Source organism: Dendropsophus ebraccatus, chromosome 12 (assembly GCF_027789765.1).
Source record: "Dendropsophus ebraccatus isolate aDenEbr1 chromosome 12, aDenEbr1.pat, whole genome shotgun sequence".
Lineage (NCBI taxonomy): Eukaryota > Metazoa > Chordata > Amphibia > Anura > Hylidae > Dendropsophus > Dendropsophus ebraccatus.
The window spans coordinates 15,845,848-15,859,188 of NC_091465.1; the positions used below are offsets into that span (position 1 = coordinate 15,845,848).

A 13,341-nucleotide genomic window follows, 5' to 3' on the forward strand; every position below is an offset into this window, starting at 1 on the left:
TATACTATCATCTATTGTGATGAATTCCGAAGGATTGTTATAGACGTGAGAGCAGGCGGGGACCCCGCATAATATTCATGGTTGGGGTCCCGTATACTATTCATGGTTGGGACCCCGCATACTATTCATGGTTGGGGCCCCGTATACTATTCATAGTTGGGACCCCATATATTATTCATGGTTGGGACCCCATATACTATTCATGGTTAATGTCTTGTATACTATTCATGGTTGGGGTCTTGTATACTATTCATGATTGAGGCCCCGTATACTATTCATGATTGAGGCCCCGTATACTATTCATAGTTGGGGTCCCGTATACTATTCATGGTTGAGGTCTTGTATACTATTCATGTTTGAGGCCCCGTATACTATTCATAGTTGGGGTCCCGTATACTATTCATGGTTGTAGCCCCATATACTATTCATGCTTGGGGCCCCGTATACTACTCATGGTTGGGGTCTTGTATACTATTCATGCTTGGGGCCCCATATACTATTCATACTTGGGGCCCCATATACTACTCATGCTTGGGGCCCCTATACGCAGTCCTTACTATGCATGTAAAGCAGCCTGATGATTACAATGTATATGGCAGCCTATACATTATACATGTCATCCAGATCCACAGACAGAGGTAACAACGTTACTTATTCATCCGCTGTCAATATCTCGGTAAACTCCATCTCAGCCCTTCTCTCTCTGACGCTCCTCAAGGAGACAGGTTTCATCTCAGCTGCATTTTTATTGAAGAGCAAAGTAATAGAAGAAGGAGAAGGTGACAGCGGTTTCATTAAGTTGGTGCCAGGCAGCCGCTTATCTCCTCCAGTCCATGCCCAGCTAGGAGAAATGCAAATAGATGTGAGAAGCCATCATACACCAAGGTAGGGTGCCCAGGCCAGGTATGTCTGGAAGCTGAGATAGCTGGACACCCAGCCTCATCCTACAGCTCCATACAGCAGAGCTTCCAGATAGCAGAGGAGGCTGGAGGTGTGAGGCTGGAGAGTGCACAATGCCAGGGAGAATGGGCACAGGACTGGGCACTGCTGCTGGGTTTCTGCATGGCAGGCCAGAGATGGGCACAAAGGAGAGGATTCTCTACCCCAGTAAGCAGTGTAGTCACAGCAAGAAGAGCAGCCACCGGTGCCAACCTATCCCTCCTATCCACACACACAGCAGGGCATGGTACCCACCTCCATGCCCAGCATAGCTATGCAATATCTGCCTGATGCCAAGCACTCTGCCCAAGCACTCTCCTGTTAGGCTGCCAGTCCTGGCATTGAGGACAGAACTTGTGCTTAACCCTGTAAACTCTCCATGATCCCTGCCATCTATCCCCCCTCCAAGTGCAACAAGTGGCAGCAGTAGTAGTAGTGGCAGTGCCTGCTGAGAGTTGTCCTGGATGCCAGCTCTCCTCTATCACCATCCTGTATACAGATTCCCGGGGTAGCTGGCACCTCTCAGCCTGGTATACAGATTTCCGGGGTAGCTGGCACCTCTCAGCCTGGTATACAGATTCCCGGGGTAGTTGGCACCTCTCAGCCTGGTATACAGATTCCCGGGGTAGTTGGCACCTCTCAGCCTGGTATACAGATTCCCGGGGTAGCTGGCACCTCAGCCTGGTATACAGATTCCCGGGGTAGCTGGCACCTCAGCCTGGTATACAGATTCCCGGGGTAGCTGGCACCTCTCAGCCTGGTATACAGATTCCCGGGGTAGCTGGCACCTCTCAGCCTGGTATACAGATTCCCGGGGTAGCTGGCACCTCAGCCTGGTATACAGATTCCCGGGGTAGCTGGCACCTCTCAGCCTGGTATACAGATTCCCGGGGTAGCTGGCACCTCTCAGCCTGGTATACAGATTCCCGGGGTAGCTGGCACCTCTCAGCCTGGTATACAGATTCCCGGGGTAGCTGGCACCTCTCTGCCTGGCACCTCCAGCTTCAGATGAAATTCCAACAGGTGACTGTCTCCCCTGCAGCTCCAGCTCCCCCCTCCCCCGCCAGAGAGAGAAGCCGGAGACAACCAGAACCAGGATCACACCGGAGCACAGCCGGTACCGCACACACACCGTGCCCGGGACTGCAGCGGTCACAGCAGCCTCCACAGCGGCCGCACACAGCGCACATCCCGCGCTCACACTGACCGCCGATACCGCTACCGCTGCTGCGACTTTGAAACTAAGTGATGAGCGACATTTCCTACCTCCGGCGATCAGCATCCAGCAGAGGATCAGCAGCCGCACACATCCCATCCCCGGCAGCGGCATCTCCCCCGGCAGCAGCAGCGCCCGATCTCCTCCCGGCCGGCAGCCTCCACGTCCCGCTCCCCGGAGCTCAGATCTCCTCCAGCCGCTTCAGAGCGGAACACAAGCAGCAGCTGAGCAGCCGCATCCTCCAGACTCCGGGATCTCACGGCTCCGCTCCTCCTCCTCCAGGCTGAGCCCGACATGGCAGGAGGGGACGGGCAGAGCGAGCAATCAGCGGCGCGCGGGGGGGCTGTCACTGCCGACTACCTGCCCCCCACCCCCTGCTCACCTGCCCCCCACCCCCTCCTCACCTGCCCCCCACCCCCTCCTCACCTGCCCCCACCCCCTGCTCACCTGCCCCCCACCCCTCCTCCCTGCCCCCCACCCCCTGCTCACCTGCCCCCCACCCCCTGCTCTCCTGCCCCCCACCCCTCCTACCTGCCCCCCACCCCCTGCTCACCTGCCCCCCACCCCTCCTACCTGCCCCCCACCCCCTGCTCACCTGCCCCCCTCCTACCTGCCCCCCACCCTCTGCTCACCTGCCCCCCACCCCCTGCTCACCTGCCCCCCACCCCTCCTACCTGCCCCCCACCCCCTGCTCACCTGCCCCTCTGCCCCCCACCCCCTGCTCACCTGCCCCCCACCCCCTGCTCACCTGCCCCCCACCCCCTGCTCACCTGCCCCCCACCCCCTCCTCACCTGCCCCCCACCCCTCCTACCTGCCCCCCACCCCCTGCTCACCTGCCCCCCACCCCCTGCTCACCTGCCCCTCTGCCCCCCACCCCCTGCTCACCTGCCCCCCACCCCTCCTACCTGCCCCCCACCCCCTGCTCACCTGCCCCTCTGCCCCCCACCCCCTCCTCACCCGCCCCCCACCCCCTGCTCACCTGCCCCCCACCCCCTCCTCACCTGCCCCCCACCCCCTCCTCACCTGCCCCCCACCCCCTGCTCACCTGCCCCTCTGCCCCCCCACCCCCTGCTCACCTGCCCCCCACCCCCTGCTCACCTGCCCCCCACCCCTCCTCACCTGCCCCTCTGCCCCCCACCCCTCCTCACCTGCCCCCCACCCCTCCTCACCTGCCCCCCACCCCTCCTACCTGCCCCCCACCCCCTGCTCATCTGCCCCCCCCCACCCCCCTGCTCACCTGCCCCCCCCACCCCCCTGCTCACCTGCCCCCCCCCGCTCACCTGCCCCCCCACCCCCCCCCCGCTCACCTGCCCCCCACCCCCCCCCCCGCTCACCTGCCCCCCCACCCACCCCCCGCTCACCTGCCCCCCACCCCCCCCCCGCTCACCTGCCCCCCCCCACCCCCTGTGCTCACCTGCCCCCCCCCCACCCCCTGCTCACCTGCCCCCCCCCCCACACCCCCTGCTCACCTGCCCCCCCCCCACCCCCTGCTCACCTGCCCCCTCCCACCCCCTGCTCACCTGCCCCCCCCCACCCCCTGCTCACCTGCCCCCCCACCCCCTGCTCACCTGCCCCCCCCACCCCCTGCTCACCTGCCCCCCCCCCACCCCCTGCTCACCTGCCCCCCACCCCCAGCTCACCTGCCCCCCACCCCTCCTACCTGCCCCCCACCCCCTGCTCACCTGCCCCCCCACCCCCTGCTCACCTGCCCCCCCACCCCCTGCTCACCTGCCCCCCCCACCCCCTGCTCACCTGCCTTCTGCCACCCACTTGCCCACCTGCATCCCCTGCCACCCCCTTGCCCACCTCTCCTCACCTGCCCCCCTCCTCACCTGTCCCCCCTGATCACCTGCCCTTCTCCCACCTATAAATCATCCCCCAGTCCCTGTGTTACCTGTGTGCTCCTGTTGTGGGGTCACTTAGAGGTAATAACACATGGCTGGAGCTGATTGCCCTTTGCCCTTTATGATTACATGACTATAAGAATTTATTAGTTGTGTATTATTACATATTATATCAGTGTATAGCAGTGTATATAGGTGTATAGCAGTGTATATAGGTGTATAGCAGTGTATATAGGTGTATAGCAGTGTATATAAGTGTATAGCAGTGTATAGCAGTGTATATAAGTGTATAGCAGTGTATATAAGTGTATAGTAGTGTATATAGGTGTATAGCAGTGTATATAAGTGTATAGCAGTGTATATAAGTGTATAGCAGTGTATATAAGTGTATAGTAGTGTATATAGGTGTATAGCAGTGTATAGCAGTGTATAGCAGTGTATAGCAGTGTATATAGGTGTATAGCAGTGTATAGCAGTGTATATAAGTGTATAGCAGTGTATAGCAGTGTATAGCAGTGTATAGCAGTGTATAGCAGTGTATATAGGTGTATAGCAGTGTATAGCAGTGTATAGCAGTGTATAGCAGTGTATATAGGTGTATAGCAGTGTATAGCAGTGTATATAAGTGTATAGCAGTGTATAGCAGTGTATAGCAGTGTATAGCAGTGTATAGCAGTGTATATAGGTGTATAGCAGTGTATAGCAGTGTATATAGGTGTATAGCAGTGTATATAGGTGTATAGCAGTGTATAGCAGTGTATAGCAGTGTATAGAAGTGTATAGCAGTGTATATAGGTGTATAGCAGTGTATAGCAGTGTACAGCAGTGTATAGAAGTGTATAGCAGTGTATATAGGTGTATAGCAGTGTATATAGGTGTATAGCAGTGTATATAGGTGTATAGCAGTGTATATAAGTGTATAGCAGTGTATAGCAGTGTATAGAAGTGTATATCCCCTACAGTGATGCTGCTGTGGTGGTTGTAGCTGGATTTAGCGGTTGCAAAAATATTTGTCATCTATAGCCTGCAGTACCGCATTTCACCACTGGCATGCCACACACCTTCCATACACCTTAATGCAACAGCGCCCCCAGCACCGAGCTCCAGCTACCACCCGGCTCCAAGATGGGCTGCCACACTGTTCAGATCAGGAAGAAGGGCAGAAAAGCATCAACTTCTATACAAACTCCTCTATGTACAGTAATATCAAGTAGAAACACAAGTGTCAGTTGTTCACATTTTCTATTCTTAAAGGGTTTGTTCAGCCACTTATAAAAATAAAATAAAAAATTGCAGAAGTAGGGACTGCCAGGGGGGCCCTTGTGTATTTTTTATTTTATTTATTTTTTTATTTAAAGGGACAGATAGTTTCTGAACTACAGACAAGTCAATCGTTTTGGCAGAAAGCGAATCCTCCTCTGCGTAGAGTCCGCCATGTGAGCAAAAAAGCGGAAATCCCATTAAAGGGATACTCTGGCGGAAATCTTTTTCTTTCAAAACAGCTGGTTTCAGAAAGTTAAATAGATTTGTAATTTAATTCTATTTAAAAATCTTCAATATTCCAGTACTTAGCAGCTGCTGTATGTCCTGCAGGAAGTGCTCTCCAGTCTGACAAATCGCTCTCTGCTGCCACCTCTGTCCATGTCAGCAACTGTACAGAGCAGTAGCAAATCCCTATAGAAACCTCATGTAGTCGCTGGCGCTGCCTCCAATTTACACCTAGACGACGTGTCACCAGCTGAAGTGTCGCCTGATGGTGCTGAGAGTGCGGGGATTCTGGGAGCAGACGTGATGGCCTCTGTACACACCGGCCTTGTTGTGTGTTGCACACTCGGGCGGATGTAGACAGTGTGATCAGGCTTATTACAGGGGCTCCGGCTGCTGGATATATGTATAGCATAGTACGCTGTATACGGCCGTATTACACGGAGCGTAACACTCACTATAAGGACAGAAGCGAGCGATTATCTACCCGTGTAATTACACCTCGTGATCAAACAACGGCGATAAATTGTTCATCGTTCAAAACATATGAGGAGCGCAATAACGATTGTTAACAAGGACTATGGTTTTGTGTAATGTGGTGAGCGATGTCAGATTGTTCTCAAAAGCGCTCGTTTAACGAAGAACACGAAAATGGCTCAGGGTACTATTACACGGGCCAATGGGGGCCCAATAATAACTGTGGCCCGATAATCGTTTAACAAGGGCTGCATGGACATCGTTACCAATGTCCTTGCAGCCCTTGCTGTTTGGTGTCAAACTCAAATACAAAGTGGGGCAAAATACAAAAATTGGACAAAGTTGCAATAATTATTGAAGCGTGAATGCAACGGTTGTTGCTATGCAACAAGCTGCTGATCTATTGCTCTGGACCACTATGCAGATTATAGTATATTCTCTATGCAGATTACAGCATATTCTCTATGCAGATTATAGTATATTCTCTATGCAGATTATAGCGTATTCTCTATGCAGATTATAGTTTATTCTCTATGCAGATTATAGCGTATTCTCTATGCAGATTATAGTATATTCTCTATGCAGATTATAGTATATTCTCTATGCAGATTATAGTATATTCTCTATACAGATTACAGCATATTCTCTATGCGGATTATAGTATATTCTCTATGCAGATTATAGTATATTCTCTATGCAGATTATAGTATATTCTCTATGCAGATTATAGTATATTCTCTATACAGATTATAGTATATTCTCTATGCAGATTATAGTATATTCTCTATGCAGATTATAGCGTATTCTTTATGCAGATTATAGTATATTCTCTATACAGATTATAGTATATTCTCTATGCAGATTATAGCGTATTCTTTATGCAGATTATAGTATATTCTCTATGCAGATTATAGCGTATTCTTTATGCAGATTATAGTATATTCTCTATGCAGATTATAGCATATTCTCTATGCAGATTATAGTATATTCTCTATGCAGATTATAGTATATTCTCTATGCAGATTATAGTATATTCTCTATGCAGATTATAGTATATTCTCTATGTAAATTATAGTATATTCTCTATACAGATTACAGCATATTCTCTATGCAGATTATAGTATATTCTCTATGCAGATTATAGCATATTCTCTATGCAAATTATAGTATATTCTCTATACAGATTATAGTATATTCTCTATACAGATTATAGTATATTCTTTATGCAGATTATAGTATATTCTCTATGCAGATTATATCATATTCTCTATGCAGATTATAGCATATTCTCTATGCAGATTATAGTATATTCTCTATGCAGATTATAGTATATTCTCTATGCAGATTACAGCATATTCTCTATGCAGATTATACTATATTCTCTATGCCGATTATAGTATATTCTCTATGCAGATTATAGCGTATTCTTTATGCAGATTATAGTATATTCTCTATACAGATTATAGTATATTCTCTATGCAGATTATAGCATATTCTCTATGCAGATTATAGTATATTCTCTATGCAGATTATAGTTTATTCTCTGAGCAGAATATAGTATATTCTCTATGCAGATTATAGTATATTCTCTATGCAGATTATATCATATTCTCTATGCAGATTATATCATATTCTCTATGCAGAATATAGTATATTCTCTATGCAGATTACAGTATATTCTCTATGCAGATTATAGTATATTCTCTATGCAGATTATAGTATATTCTCTATGCAGATTATGGCGTATTCTCTATGCAGATTATAGTATATTCTCTATACAGATTATATCATATTCTCTATGCAGATTATAGCGTATTCTCTATGCGGATTATAGTATATTCTCTATGCAAATTATAGTATATTCTCTATGCAGATTATGGTGTATTCTCTATGCAGATTATAGTATATTCTCTATACAGATTATATCATATTCTCTATGCAGATTATAGCGTATTCTCTATGCAGATTATAGCGTATTCTCTATGCAGATTACAGTATATTCTCTATGCAGATTATAGTATATTCTATATGCAGATTATAGTATATTCTCTATGCAGATTATGGCGTATTCTCTATGCAGATTATAGTATATTCTCTATACAGATTATAGCGTATTCTCTATGCAGATTATAGTATATTCTCTATGCGGATTATAGTATATTCTCTATGCTGATTATAGTATATTCTCTATGCAGGTTATGGCGTATTCTCTATGCAGATTATAGTATATTCTCTATGCAGGTTATGGCGTATTCTCTATACAGATTATATCATATTCTCTATGCAGATTATAGTATATTCTCTATGCGGTTTATAGTATATTCTCTATGCAGATTATAGTATATTCTCTATACAGATTATATCATATTCTCTATGCAGATTATATTTTATTCACTATGCAGATTATAGTATATTCTCTATACAGATTATCATATTCACTATACAGATTATAGCATATTCTCTATACAGATTATATCATATTCTCTATGCAGATTATAGCATATTCTCTATACAGATTATATCATATTCTCTATACAGATTATAGTATATTCTCTATACAGATTATAGTATATCCCCTATGCAGATTATAGCATATTCTCTATGCAGATTATAGTATATTCTCTATGCAGATTATAGTTTATTCTCTGAGCAGAATATAGTATATTCTCTATGCAGATTATAGTATATTCTCTATGCAGATTATATCATATTCTCTATGCAGATTATATCATATTCTCTATGCAGATTATAGTATATTCTCTATGCAGATTATGGCGTATTCTCTATGCAGATTATAGTATATTCTCTATACAGATTATATCATATTCTCTATGCAGATTATAGCGTATTCTCTATGCGGATTATAGTATATTCTCTATGCAAATTATAGTATTTTCTCTATGCAGATTATGGTGTATTCTCTATGCAGATTATAGTATATTCTCTATACAGATTATAACATATTCTCTATGCAGATTATAGCGTATTCTCTATGCAGATTATAGCGTATTCTCTATGCAGATTACAGTATATTCTCTATGCAGATTATAGTATATTCTATATGCAGATTATAGTATATTCTCTATGCAGATTATGGCGTATTCTCTATGCAGATTATAGTATATTCTCTATACAGATTATAGCGTATTCTCTATGCAGATTATAGTATATTCTCTATGCGGATTATAGTATATTCTCTATGCTGATTATAGTATATTCTCTATGCAGGTTATGGCGTATTCTCTATGCAGATTATAGTATATTCTCTATGCAGGTTATGGCGTATTCTCTATACAGATTATATCATATTCTCTATGCAGATTATAGTATATTCTCTATGCAGATTATAGTATATTCTCTATGCGGTTTATAGTATATTCTCTATGCAGATTATAGTATATTCTCTATACAGATTATATCATATTCTCTATGCAGATTATATTTTATTCACTATGCAGATTATAGTATATTCTCTATACAGATTATCATATTCACTATACAGATTATAGCATATTCTCTATACAGATTATATCATATTCTCTATGCAGATTATAGCATATTCTCTATACAGATTATAGTATATTCTCTATGCAGATTATAGTATATTCTCTATACAGATTATAGCATATTCTTTATACAGATTATAGTATATTCTCTATGCAGATTATAGCATATTCTCTATACAGATTATAGCATATTCTCTATGCAGATTATAGTATATTCTCTATACAGATTATAGTATATTCTCTATACAGATTATAGCATATTCTCTATGCAGATTATAGTATATTCTCTATGCAGATTATAGCATATTCTCTATGCAGATTATAGTATATTCTCTATGCAGATTATAGCATATTCTCTATACAGATTATAGCATATTCTCTATGCAGATTATAGTATATTCTCTATACAGATTATAGCATATTCTCTATGCAGATTATAGTATATTCTCTATACAGATTATAGTATATTCTCTATACAGATTATAGCATATTCTCTATGCAGATTATAGCGTATTCTTTATGCAGATTATAGTATATTCTCTATACAGATTATAGTATATTCTCTATGCAGATTATAGTATATTCTCTATGCAGATTATAGCGTATTCTTTATGCAGATTATAGTATATTCTCTATGCAGATTATAGTTTATTCTCTATGCAGATTATAGTATATTCTCTATACAGACTATAGCATATTCTCTATACAGATTATAGCATATTCTCTATACAGATTATAGCATATTCTCTATGCGGATTATAGTACATTCTCTTTGCATTTGCTTCTAACACTCCTTGAGAATATTCTAAGCCTTGATCTATTCTAGTTTTCGTGGGTTGTTGGTTCCTTCTTGTATTTAGGAGGTGGCTGTGTCACCTTGTTTCTTAGTTATTTGATTCTTAAGTTATTTGATAGTTGTCTGGTCTGGGACCTAATGCCCTTTAAGAGGTCACCGGGGTCCGACCTCTGAACCCTCCACAAATCTCCATATCGGGCCCCGCCGGCTCTGTTATGAATATACAGCATGTGACCCACGGATCTATTCAGGGCCGTCTTAACAGCATTATGGGCCCCTGGGCAGAGGTGCGAATTGGGCCCCACTCCCCACGACCGCCGCCATCAAAACCCCCCCATCTTTGCAACCCCGCCCCTAGCCAGTACAATTACGTACAATAAAAAAAAACAAATTATCGTTAACATAAACTTTAATTCACAACACAGTCTCTCAGCAGCGCAAAAACAAAAAAACGTGCGTGCATGCCTCACCAAACCAGACCAGGTTGGCTTCAAAGTATCCAAAAAACGCAATGGAGACAGCACTTCCAACAGCAATCTGCAGGGTTTATTGTCACATCAGTGCAAAATGTCTCATATATACAGAGGGGCAACACGATGACTATTAGGAGCCATCAGCCGGGGCCGGATTTCCTCTTGCGACCGCAAGCAAAAAAAAGTGCTTGCGGTTACAAGAGAAGGGGAAGGGGGGGCGCGCAGGGCCGTCTTACCCATTGGGCATGGGAGGCGGCTGCCCGGGGACCCTTGCTTCCTAGCGGGCAGGGGCCCCCTAGGACGCAAGGGCCCTCGGGCAGCCGCCTACTTTGCCCAATGGGTAAGATGGCCCTGGATCTATTCATTCCTATTGGGCCAAAGGAAAGAGCCAAGTACAGGGAATATCCCTTTAAGTTTATTGCGTTATTGCTTATTTACAAATGCCTACTTTGTATTGTTGTATAAACTTTCAATAAAACTTAGATTACTCATTAATGGATCCGTTAAAAAAATTGATGAAAAAAAAAGGCTCAAAACGCATTTGTACAGAAAAACTGATCAGTTTTCACCCCTTTCTTTTTATAATGAAAGTCAATGGAAAAATGGACAGCAGAAAGGCAATGTGACTCCAGGCTTAGTTGAGATGAGAATCCCTCTTTAACCCCTTAAAGGGGTTATCCAGCGCTACAGAAACATGGCCACTTTCCTCCTACTGTTGTCTCCAGATTGGGTGACTCTACTTTAAACTGCCGTGATCCTGGGTGCTATCTGCAGCCTGGGACCGCGGCAATTAGCCATTTAGATGCAGCTGTCAAAGTTGAAAGCCTCATTTAAAAGGCTTCTTTTCTCAATTGGTGGTGGTCTAGTGGGGGGATCCCCGCATCTGCACAGGCCGGGGGTCTGTGTAGTAATGATGCTGATCCTGGCTCGGCAATCTATTGCCCACGGCTGCAGCAGCCAAGAGCAATAGAACACTGATCTTATTGATCTATGCAGTATAACTATACTGCATAGATCTCGATGAGAAATCAGTGTAGTGATACTAGAACTCCCCCAGGGGGAATAACTCTAACCCCAGGGGGTCTAACCCTAACCCCAGGGGGACTAACCCTAACTCCAGGAGGAATGACCCTAACCCCAGGGGGAATAACCCTAACCCCAGGGGTACTAACTAACTCCAGGAGGAATAACCCTAACCCCTGGGGGACTAACCCTAACTCCAGGGGGAATAACCCTAACCCCAGGGGGAATAACCCTAACCCCAGGGGTACTAACCCTAACTCCAGGGGGAATAACCCTAACCCCAGGGGGACTTCTAGTAAGTGTGTAAAAAAAAAAGTGTATTATAAAAAAGCCCCCTCCCCTAATGAAAATCTGAATCACGCCCCCTTTCCCCACTTTATAAATAAAAATAAATAAATAACTAAACATATTTGGTATTGCTGCATGCATAATCGCCCAATTCCCGATCGCTCATGTAAATGGCGTAAGCGCCCAAAAATTCCAAAGTGCAAAATTGCGCATTTTTGGTTGCATCAAATCCAGAAAAATTGTAAGAATAAAAAGTGATCAAAAAGTCGCATATGCGCAATCAAGGTACCGATAGAAAGTATAGATCATGGGGCAAAAAATGACACCTCACACAGCCCCATAGACCAAAGGATAAAAGCACTATAAGCCTGGGAATAGAACGATTTTAAAGAACAATTATTTTTTTAAAAAAGGTTTTAATTTTTTAATAAAATAAATTACATATCATTGTAATCCTACTAACTTAAGGAACATATATAACAAGTCCGTTTTACCCCAGGGCAAACGGCGTAAGCATGAAACCTCCCCAAATATATATCTTTTTTTTCAATTTAACCACATCTTTAATTTTTTTCTGCTTTTGTTGCTGCACATGGTGAGACTAACAATTCCTTACATGCTTTGTTATCTATTCAGTCTCCTTTCCCCAGTTCTGAGTTGCTGCTTTCTGCTGAAGACACAAAAACCTGTGTGTGAGCTTTTCTTTCCCTCCCCTCCTCTTCCCCCCTCCCTTCTGAGACAGATGATATAAACAGGTCTCTGCTAGGCTGTATCTGCAACAATGTAGCTTCTTTGTAATGCCAGGAGGATTAATCAGAGTGAGTTCATCAGTAACTTGACTTCAGATTAACCCTCCCAGCGTTACAAAGAAGCTACGTTTCAGATAAAGTCTGTCAGGGATTTGTTTACATCAGCCGTCTCAGAAGGGAGGGGGAGACAGAGAAAAAGCTCACACACAGATTTTTGTGTTTTCAGCAGAAAGCAGCAGCTCAAAACTGGGGGAAGGAGACTGAATAGATAATAACAAGTATGGAATGAATTGTTAGTCCCACCATGGACAGCAACACATCAAATGTTAAATTGAGTGGAATACCCCTTTAATATTGATTGGGTCCTGGCTGCGGCCAGCTGAGGAGGAGAAGCAGCTGCTGGTTTGTCCCTAGTCCAGGCAACACTGTAGATATTGAACCTAGATGAAACTCTGCAGAATCCCAGCTCAGTCACACAGGAGCTTCTGCCTGCCGCCAGCTCTGGACCAGTTGCGGATCCCCACAGATGGATGTGTAACCGGAG

The 13,341-nt window shown here is 44.7% G+C and overlaps 1 protein-coding gene across 2 annotated transcripts in view; it reads right to left on the reverse strand.

Moving 5' to 3' along the window:
• Positions 1-2,382, reverse strand: part of KIRREL3 (kirre like nephrin family adhesion molecule 3) — a 590,858-nt gene extending 588,476 nt beyond the window's left edge. For both annotated transcript variants that reach the window (XM_069948169.1, XM_069948168.1), the window contains exon 1: positions 2,206-2,382. In XM_069948169.1, coding sequence (XP_069804270.1) covers positions 2,206-2,269 — 64 coding nt within the window. In that variant the 5' untranslated portion in view covers positions 2,270-2,382. The remainder of the gene's footprint in view (positions 1-2,205) is intronic.
• Between the last annotated feature and the right edge of the window lie 10,959 nt (positions 2,383-13,341).